Consider the following 11,241-nt stretch of genomic DNA (forward strand, 5'->3'; position numbering starts at 1 on the left):
CGTCCCAGTGAAAATACTCCGCCAGTAAGATTTCATCGATTTTCAATCCCTTGAACAGATGGAATTGAAAGGAGAATAAAAATATTACCCCCCACAGTTTGATTATTTTACTATCTGTACATGTTTTAATAATTTTCTTTCTAAATTACATATTTTGTGATGTTTTTTGTAATCAGAAAAATTTTCATAACAGTGAAAACCATCAATTCAAATTATCTAAGCTGACTATTCTGGACGAATGTGTTACCGGTGAAAAATCTCTCCCACATCATTAATGCAAAACAATTGATGGATGTGTTTGTTTGTTTGGGTTTTTTTACTCCTCCTGTTTTCGGATTGCAGCAACACGACAAAAAATTGTGCATCAAGAGAAAATAACCGATTTCCTGTTTTATGGCCTGGTGTGGGTCGAGTACATTCGTATCATCAACTTGCAACCTCCGGGCGAAAAAATCTCGCGTTTGATTTTGTCGCAGCAAAGGGGGCACAGCTGTACGCCGTTCGTGTGAGCAGTGTGTTATTCATCATCAGCCTGAGCGTGGTGGAGTTGAAAGTGAAGCCCCCACGTGGTACAAGGGCAGGAAACGTGGCCCCGGACAGAAAACCAACGAAAGCTAGACCACCCAAAATGATGACTAGAAGGAAATCGGTACACGAATCGACGATGCAGGCGCAACTGCAACTTCAAGAGCGTGCTGCCGAGGAACAGCTAACGCTTGGAGCACTTGCGTCCGGAATCGCCAACATACTTGGTCCATCGCAAAGCACTCACGGTGCATCGGCTACTCACAGTTCGCCTGGAACGCCCGGCACGGCTACGGGAACGCAACAAACGCTATCGAAGCAGGCGACTGCGAATGGTATGGAAACGACGAAAAAGAACTCCGGTATTTCTCCGACAGCATCAGCTTCATCAACAGCAACGACCAGCAGTAGTAATCTTGCAGCGAAGAACACCAACATGGGTCGAAGTAAAACACCAAGGATCTCCAAAAGAAGTGCACCGATAGATGTACCGCAAACCAGTGGAGGAAGCACGGTAACAAACACAACTGCAACACTAAACAGTACGGTAAGCTCCAGTACGACGCACGGTGCCGGAGGTACTAACACAGCAACCGGTCCAAACCCGGTACAACAAACGCTCGCACAGAATGGGATGGATCCGGACGAAATACCGAAGTTCAAGGGTTACCGTATCATCGAGATAGATCACTTCCTGCAGTGGGCTGCTTACTCCCAGTTTATGCATTCGAAGCACTGTCCCGGTGGACTGTTAAAGCCGTACCAGGAATACATCAGCGGATGCTACTCCACGTTCGCCATGAAGTGTAGCAAATGTTCCGCGATTATAACGCGCTCGTCGGAAAACTACATCCATCACAACAAGCTGATGAACCGGCTGGTTAAGGGTACGGTACAGCTCGGCAAAGATTACGACGAGATGCAACAGTTTATGGAATCGCTCGAAGTACCGTTTGTAACGCGCGAGGAGTTTCAATCGATCCGTGGCCAGGTCAGTTCCTCGCTGGAAGATCAATCGGCATTGCAGCGAGCGGTGGAGGAGCTAGAACGGGCGGCATCGGTTGCTTCGAAGCGGAAGCGGCACGGTAGCTGCAAGTACCATTACGAGGTGCTGAAAGTATATTTAAATAAGAAGATGAAAAAAATCGAAGAAAATCTACAACTGTCCGTAAACGACTCGGTAGCGTTGGCGGTAAATGCACATCTAAAGAATGTGTCCCATGTGCAACTAGTGTAAGTGTTTTTTTTTACTGAAGAAAGGAAAACATTTCCGTAAATAATGTACTTTACTTCTGCTTTCTATTTCTCTTACAGTCCCAATGGTCTCACTAACACAAACGTAAACTGTACAACGATCACTGGTGTAAATGGTGGCATTAGTGCAACCACGTCTAGCAACAGTATTGGAAACCTCGCAATCGGAACGATCAATGTACAGAGCGTCCCCATAGCAACGCCAATAAACGGAAGCAACAGCAGTAACAGCAGCAACAGTATGTACAGCAGTAGTAGCATTAGCAATTGCAGCCGGTCCGGCACTGGCAATGCTAGCGTTCAGCTGTCCCTTCCCGAACCAACCATAAGCGGCATGGTTAGTGGACGACTTCCACTTGCCAATCGCGAACAGCATCACTGACCACTGGAACAGTTGGAATGGTTGGGCTACTGGTTACCGGACGGATAGGTACCGTCGTAAAGGTTATTGTACGATGTGCCAATGTGGAAAAGGATTGGACAAACAGAAAACATTCGGGTATCAGAACGTATCTCGTCATTTGCTTATAATAGTACTGCGATCTTATCAACCTATAAAACGTAGTTTTAAACACACGAACAAACATTAATCGGATGCTGGATTTTGTATCCGGTAGTACGATATTACCTTTCTTTTTAATCGTACCTTTTCTTACCAACGTTTGTTCTTCAAACCGGTAAAAGTTATCAAATGATGGCGGAAGGTGTATGTATGTTTTTTTTATTACGATAAAGATAGTCGATAGAAAGCGCCGTCAGGGTAATCGAATACCTTACATGAAATGTGCAAAATGAGATTATTAGAAGGAGAACACGTAAACGTAAACATATTAAGTGGTTAGTGGACTCTACACACATATATATACAGTGATTAGTGGACAAACGTGTCCGATGTAAGGGACCTTTAATATTCACGAAATGAATATTAACCGATAGCGATAAGTTTGAACAAAAAACGCAAGTTTTATTTTCCTCACCCTGTAAAGGTACATAGTCGTTGTGGGTAATGTGCAACCGGTGTAAGCATTTCCTACCTAGGGAACATTATTTTTTCTTGCCAATTGTATTAAAACTCAAACTTGAAACCGTCACAAAACGATCGTGATCGTGTTTTCAATCCTAACCAGAGTTCCTGTCCCGGCTGTTCTTCTCAAAATAATTGTTTTTTTTTAATCGTAAATCCTTGGAACGTTTTTTCGTCGTAGCGAAACGCAATCTCGAGTTCCTTGCGCTGTGTAATAATGTCGTACTTAAAATAGCTTTTATTTTAGATGGCGCGCTTCAGCTCATTGAGTGAGCCGAGTTTTTTTTTTTTTGAGAGGGGGGAAGGATATTATTTACCACTTAAATATGTTTTACTCCTTATTATTTACACCCCCGCATGTGCATGTAAAATGTGTAATGTAATGCGCTAATGTTTAAGGTAGAACCAAATCACAGGGCAACCGTGTTTCGGATAGGTAGTTTTTAAATAAACAAATGCAAATGATGTATCAACGATTGAGCTTACGATATTCTGTGCGATACGACATTCTGGCAAGTAATCCGAAAAGTACACCATCACCGTGCTACCCATGACCCATCGTCACTGTGAATTCCGGGCAGCTGCCAACGTATCGATAGTTTCGCGTACAAATCGGTTTTTGATCCGTACCAACGGCACTATTAATCATGTTACAAGCATCCATAAATCCATCTTTTGTACGCTCCGTTTATGTAGCACAAACAGCTCTGGGTGGGTATGGATGGATGGATGTGAAAAACGGCATCCGAAAATATTGTCGGTTACAGGTGACGGTATTCCGGTACACCGGTTTAAATGCTTCATAATCGCACCGCGAGGGATATTCAAAATAATTAATAAACCTCCCACCACGGGCTTCGGTGTTTCGTTTATCGCAAAACCTGTCCACAAGGTGCGGTACTTTCCACACAACGGACTGTCGAGTGTTCCACTTTTCTTCAAATGGCACAGTTTAATCTTGGTGGCGATTCGTTACACTATCACAACGGTCGGATCGGTTTTTGATGAGGATAGAAACACGGTGGTGTAATATTATAAGCAAACGCAAATACACGACACTCGCAGGATATGGTTGTGAAGGAAGTATCGGCTCGAGTGTGGTCTCGTTTCACCCCCCGTACCAGTCACGGGAAGCAAGCGTTAAGAAAAATTGGCTCTCCCCCACTCGAAAAAAAAGAATAGCGTGTAATAAAATATCGCGCAACACTCTTTGTGGCCGTTTGAAAGGGTAAAGGGTCCCCCCTTAAAGAAACGATGGAGACGCCTGGTCATTGGAGGGTGGATGACGTGTGTTTCTTACACTTCTACCACGCGAGGTGTGTGACTGACCGGAAAATTTCCGGCCCTCCAAAAGAAAAAAAGAAGCGAGAATCCCTTTCCTTTTCGATGGTCGTTTCGGTTCCCGTTTGACTGGGTCAAATGGAGAGTCTTTGTAAGTGTTTGTTAATCACAGTCAATACAGTCTGTTACAAAAAAATTCTCAATCGAATGGAAATGGTAAATTATATTTTAATATGCTTAACTAAATGATAAAATCTTGTAAATAACTTAACAAAATGTCAAAGATGAAAATTTAATCTTTTCTTTTTCAGCAACACAATCTGGTAGTAATTGCGTGTAGGAAAAATCGGTACCGCACTGTACATGTAACTTTTATCCTCATTTACACACGACTGTTTATTTTTTGTTGTTTTGGGGTGCAAAAGCCATTGCAAAGTTTCGGACACTTTCTCAACCGGCAAATGCCGGTGTACCGGTCTTTGACCCAGATTTTAATCCCTTTTGCCTAAGGACTGTGCTGAACAAATGTGTAAATTATAATCTGATTCCTTTTATGTTATTTTTTATTTCTTCTAGCTTGTGTTATATTATATTAACAAAAATAAAACAAAAAAAGGAAAGCACAAAAAAGAAAATGCAATATTGGTATCATTTTTGTGAAGGAAAAAATGTCAAATACCATTTTTGGTTTAAAAAGTGCTAAATTATATTTGATCAGTTCGGTTTCATCTCCAATTTGAAGTAAACGTGTGTCAGCTTATCAATCATCGTCAAAATGCCGGTTTTGTTTGTTTGTGTTAAGCCCAACAACTCCCGCTAAGCAAGAGTTACTTTGGATACGAAAGCGTTACACCGCAGCACACCGTTGTAACCAGACAATGTAAATAACGCTTGTGCTACTTAGGGTAACGTGAAGTAAAAGAAAACACCGCAAGTAGCGTCATGTTTTCTTCTTCGTACGCCCGGTTAAATTAAGTGCCGGCAAAAGCGCATAAACACCTGCAGAGAGCCACCACCGTCTTATGTACAATTCATGGTGAGTTCTTGATGAGTAGCGTTACATGCACGCAATGAGAGAACCGTTAGCGGTTAGTACATATACCGGTTCGGTGGCTTCGGGCTCTCTCGAAGGCTTTGAGTGCTTTCAGTACAGTTTAGGAAGCGCTTCCGAGCGGGCAACTGCTGCGTCCTCCGTCTGGACTTGTTTTGTGGAGGTCCAGATGTTCCTTTGGAACTAGGAATACATAGACACAGTAGAGCAAGTAGTGTTAGTAGGCGCATAGTAGGACATAGTGGTAACGGTTTGTTAATACTAGAATAACAAGAAAATAGTGTCGTGATAAATCTTCCTTTTTTTGAGTGATTTACTTGAGGAGTTTATTTGAATTATTTCATTAATTTTACTATAAAAAAGCGTGATTTTTAATTTAAAAAATCCAAACAAATCCGTTTCGCGAATCCTTAGGAAAGGTGTTCAATTGCCGTATGCAGTTCTTAACCGACAAAGTGTCACTTCCTTTCGCAAAAAGGAGTCCCCAGGTCAAATGCTTACATAATTTCTTTCCACGTGCGTGCGAATCGTACAAGTGCCGTGCAGGGTAATAGAATACATTACCTGCACGTACGATGTGAAAATAGTGCAAATGTCTACCTTGTCGTGTTCGTGCTTCCAACACCTCGTATAAAGGAAAACCGAAAAACAAACCTCCCGAAAAAAAGGTGTATTGAAGAGCAATTGCTTAAATTATAACAATTTTATACAAGAAAAAGAGAAAGGCGATGATTAAAATTTTCTTATCTGTGAATTGAAGGATTATTGTGTGTGTGTGTGTGGAAGTGATGCATTTAAATTTGCACCGTGTGCAGGATGATTGTAAAATGTAATTATCGCTAATGGAAATGGAGGCGTGTTCCAAGATCAATCATACTCGTTGATGGTGATCAGAAAAAAATTTGCACAAGATTTATGGCTTTTCCATCGCTAATCGACTGATGAAAAGAAAGGCTTGGCAGCCAACTACTACTACTACTACCACTACCCATCGCCCATCAGGGTGGAAAATTGTAAAATATGTGTGGTTTGAGTGAAAAATGATGTGTTCATTTCCGGTGCCGTTTGCTAAGCCCGTTGCCTGGTTTGGTTCGGTTCCGTTAATGTGTAGTCTACATTTCAGCTTGCCGTCCGGTGGAGCCAAACAAAGAAAGCCAACCACACTAATGAGTGCAACGGAAGTATTCGATCATTAAGTGGAACTGCATCAGTCAGAAAATTAGATCAATCTATCAAAAAAGTGCTGCCGTACATGGTGACGTTATATTATGAGCTGCGTTTTAAGGGTGGAAACAAAAAAAAGGTTAACAAGAAAAGCTTTAAAACGTACCTAAATTGAAATAAGTGACTCGATTAGAAGTGTGGAATAATAGGAAGATGCACACTCACTGCCCATAATGGTGACAGTGATTATAGTGCGGATCCTGGTCACGGCACCAACAGCGGATATAATGCCGGTGCGCCATTCGACACTGCCAAGGTGCTGATGAATAAAGTAAGTAAAATGGAATCGTTGTTATTTTTATTGTTTTACCTTTTAAAACGAATTTCACCAACCAGTAGACAACCAGGCCAACATAAGACACCGGGAAAAGGGTGTTTGTTTATTGTAACTGCACATTGCAGAAGGTTTTTTTTTGGGGAGGGAGCTTTACAAAATGGTAGGGGTTAGGGTTTGATTTAAAAACATACTCAAACACACACCCGTTCGGTGGATTTACTGGCTGTAAAGTTCTTCAAGGGAACCATACCTTTTACTCAGTTCAGTGCGAAATATTTAGGCCGTTCGGGATTTTCCAACCCAATCCCATCTGGGGATTGGCGTTCGATTATGTGATTCTATTTCGCGTTCCCGGCATACCGGCCCGTCGTTGACAGCTTTCGTCCACGAAGTGGAAGGTTTGTTGTTTGGGGCGGTTGGTGGTCGGTGGTAAAGTGGCAGTGTTGTTTATTGGAATTTCCATTTTAAAGGAGGCTATTCACCTGAAAGGGATTTCGCTGTATACATGTTTGGGACACCCCATGTGTGGATATGAAAGTCGGTCATTGATGTTTTACTTTTTTAGATAGTTCACACTAGACTTTTACTGTATTTTTATTTAGCTTAACGTACAGGGTAATAATTACTGTTTATTTAGTTTAAATAAGAAAACAAACAGTAATCAAAACACACTAATTTTCTCACTCGAAAGGCGGAGGGAAAGCGTTCCCCATAAATGACTTCATTGCGCATCAAGCTGTTGGTGTGTAGTTGTTTCCATTCCTTCCTTCTATTACCCGCCCTGGAACTCTAGTGCGGCTTTTGATTGATTCCACTAAACGGTACGCAACAAGACACTTAACACGGTCATGCAATGTTTGATGTACACTCCTTCAGAAATTTCGTAGGAGAGAGTGTGGTGCGCCTATAATAACACTTTTTAAAACTTCTAAACTTGTTTCCCTCATTCGTACGAAACATTAGAAGGTTGTTTGAGTAGCGAAGAAACTTTTAAAGTTTTTGTGACATACTGGAGCAAATGAGTTTCAAACAGCTGTCGGAGGTGGAAGAATTTGCGGTATGTCTGAGCGCTAAATATTGGTTCTAGCGTATCGCTTTATACTTCAAGATATGGATCGGATTGGACCAGAACTGATGGTCGGTGGAGGTTGGATAGAGTTGGAATTAATCATCAAGAATAAAATACATTTTAATATGCTTCAAGAAGAAATAATGTAGGTTAAATCTCTTGTACCAGGAGTATAAAACGCATTTCAGGGATTCGACTTGAGAAATTCTACAGAAGTTCTTCAAATTATTAATCCTTGCGAAACATCTGTAGCTGCATCGGGTCATTGATAAGTTGTTATTGCAGCATTTCCTTACAATGCTGAGGGCCAACCCGGCATATCAACCCGTGTCCGAAGCGAGGACTTCCAAGAGTCCAAGGAAATTCGACGAACCCTCAGAAAAAAGCGGCCCTCCTTTTGCTGGCCAACGTTCACTGGTTGACACGAAACGAGGTCACCTCATCCGGCTTGGTACGATCGATATTGACCAGGCTCTTGGTCCGGCTAGAGTTGAAAAGCTCCTTTCCATTTGTCTGTGTGTGTGTGTTTGTGTGGTCCTCATTTGTCGAAGTTACCGTGCACGAGAAGTTCGTTCACCTGCCTGTATCTGAAATGACCAGCAAAAGGGACAGCAATGTGGGCCGCTTTTACACAGTGAACCAAGCATTCGGGTAAGGAATGTCCAGAAGGAGGTCCAAATTCAAATGAGTATAGAGCGTGTTGGATGGAATATTTTTTCTTCTCTCGTTCACCGTCCAGGAGCTAGCTTGCTGCAAGTATTGGTGACCAACTGTGCGAGAGTTCCAGCAAGTAGTTGTGAAGACTGTCCGCTAGCGTCATTCGGTTTGCTTTTCGGAAGATATTCCAAACGTTTTGAGACCTCTCCGTAGACGATGGCTACCAGGGGGCACCATTGTACAGAACGGGAGTTTGTTTGCGTTTGCGCTTTTTTGTAAGAGATCAGCAGTTGGTTTGCAGTGCCGTTGAAGGGAAGGGAAGGATCGCCGGTGGTGTTGGGTTGCGGGGACCCGATAGCGGTCAGTATAATTTGCCTACCCACGCTACTAACCAAACCATACGCTGCGGGGATTTCTGCTGCTCCTGCTGACCGATTTCTGTGCGCTGGTTCTGGTAGAGTCGCATGCAAAAAAAAGAGGAGCAAAACTTTTAGCGTGTGCTAGAAGTTGGAGACATGAGTGAGTGAGTAGGCTGGATTGGTCAAGCAAAATTCCACGAGTACTTTCGACGCTGGAACGACCCACATAACAAGTGAAGCTCACACGGTGGAATGTGAGTACGATATGGTCTGTAAGCCATTTTGTTCCACTGTTTGTGGGATAATTTGTTTTTATGAAGTTGCAGTACATATTTTTGGTAGAACTGTTTGAATATACTTATAAGATGTACTTCTTTAGTGAGAGAATTAAATTTGAATCCGGTACTCATAAAAAATATAATAAATTATCATTCTTTCAAAATTATTAATAATATCCTAATTGTATCGTAAATTCAATCGTTCTATCGCTAAACAATACAAGATGAAGATCTTCGGTTTTATTCAAACTATCAGATTGCATTCATTAGAAGCTCATTTATGTACAGTGTAAAGAGATATGCCACAACTCAATGCTAAAAATATCCTTGAATTTGTAACTGATTCCGCTAACCATTGGAAAAACCCCCCATTGCGAAGCTACTGAAGCAGGTAGTAATCTTATTGTGAACCATTATTTTCATAATATAATCAACACCTCCAGCAAACGAGTCTACCAAAAACCGGAGGGCCGGGATGTAAATCTTCCTTGACTTTTGCTGGCGACCGATTTATGAATGAAACTGAGGTCCACGGGTTGACCGCTAGCGAGGCCACGCACAACCAAGTGCCAAGTGTTAAACCGGTGTATGGAAAGCGAAAAGCACCGGGTGTAACGATTGTTTCACTAAAAATAAACCCAATTTTATTGTGCGATTGAGAAATATGGGTTAGAATACGCTGACGTAATACGCTAGTGGGTGTTCCATTTTTTGGGGAGATAGGGCAAGGCAAGCTTTAGCTAGCCTGTCGATATCGGCAAGGAACATTGGGCATTGGGTGGTTCGACTTTTTATGCGGTTTTCCTTCCAAAATTAGCATTGGCCAAGGCTGATTAGAGCGTTTTCTTTACATGAGTTCTCCATTCGTCGGAATGTTGTATTTATTGGTACTCGAAGCTATAGGAACAGACACTGATATAATCGAAAGCATTGTAAGAGAGTGTTTTAGTCAACAGGTTTGAAGTAATAATTGTCTAAGCATTTATTGCATTGTAAGCGATTTGTTGAGTGTTTTATAGCTCTGGTAAAGAAAAAGGACTTGAGTTTCTTTGAGTGTATTGCAATTGGATACTCCATAGTTACTTTGAACAGATAATGATTTATCATATAATAGTATTTGAGACGATCAATTTGAAGATTTAGTGGAAACAAACATAACACGTCGTTAACGCTTAATTTTTAATAGATGAAACGCCAATTGTCCAACACTTAGCACTACATTTTTTGACACCTCTGATCTCGCAGATAATATGTTTATTTCTAAGGAACACGGATAATCCGATGCCTGTTTTTTGGTACCCGAATAATCGGTGCTCTAATGCATTTAATAGTGTCAATGTACGTAGCGCCATTTGTCCTATTGGTCAGACACCAATAGTGTATGCGTAAATACAGTGGAGCGTCGATTATCCGGGTACCTTTTATCCGGCTGCCCCATTATCCATCGGAAATGACAATTCCAAAGGCTAATTGACATGTTAATTGCAAAGCTGATCATGGCAAGATCAAAGCTGATCGACCAAATATTATAGATTTATTTTGCAAAACAGTGCAACTAAGCGAATTTATATCTAGTTTTAGAAAAAAAGACACACTAAACACTAATATTTATCAATAAAAAGAATTGTGCCCATTCTCCGTGATATACGCTAATTCGGTAATAGCTGAGTCTCGATGAGCACGGATAATCGGCGATCCACTGTACTAATCAAGCCTAGTTATAAATGGTTTATACTTAACTTACCTATTTGTTAGCAATTTTCTTGCCCTTCTAATCGAAAGCTATTACTCCATGAATAATTTCTCCAACAGTCAATTGATAAGATAAGTAATAAATAATGGTCACTCGCTCTCTTGACTGTTGATTGTCTTCCTCAAAAGAAAAACAAAGACTAAAAATATTTATAATTGAGCATAATTCATAATTACGATAATTTAGCGATGGAATCTCGTCGACCGGCGCAAGCCCGGATGAGCAATCAGTGTATCCATTTCAGGGTTTACGCTCTCGTGACCTGCCAGAGTGGTGGAAGGTTTCGAAATAATAATTTCTCGCCACTTTCACGCAAAGCCAGATGGTTGGCAACATTTGTTTCGAAAACAAAATTCACTCCACTTGCCCGTACGCTTATCGTGGTTTGCTTTCGCGTGTCGACAGCTACCCATTTCCTCGTGATTACTTCACACATCTTCCAAACTTTTCCAAGCGGTGAAAGTGAAACCTAATCCTTTAAGGCTGAAC

General features: G+C 41.4%; 1 protein-coding gene across 1 annotated transcript; it reads left to right on the plus strand.

Moving 5' to 3' along the window:
- The first annotated feature begins 184 nt into the window (after positions 1–184).
- Positions 185–3,293, plus strand: LOC125768168 (uncharacterized). The gene is made up of 2 exons (XM_049435493.1): positions 185–1,758; positions 1,840–3,293. The coding sequence occupies exons 1-2, from the start codon at positions 293–295 to the stop codon at positions 2,159–2,161; spliced, it is 1,788 nt and encodes a 595-aa protein (XP_049291450.1). The 5' UTR covers positions 185–292; the 3' UTR covers positions 2,162–3,293.
- Positions 3,294–11,241: the final 7,948 nt, after the last annotated feature.

This window comes from Anopheles funestus, chromosome 3RL, assembly GCF_943734845.2.
Source record: "Anopheles funestus chromosome 3RL, idAnoFuneDA-416_04, whole genome shotgun sequence".
NCBI lineage: Eukaryota > Metazoa > Arthropoda > Insecta > Diptera > Culicidae > Anopheles > Anopheles funestus.

Coding starts and splice junctions, on each gene's coding strand:
- LOC125768168 (XM_049435493.1), top strand. CDS start 293: ATGTGTTTGTTTGTTTGGGTTTTTTTACTCCTCCTGTTTTCGGATTGC. Junction 1,759..1,839: donor GTGTCCCATGTGCAACTAGT/GTAAGTGTTTTT, acceptor TTTCTCTTACAG/TCCCAATGGTCTCACTAACA.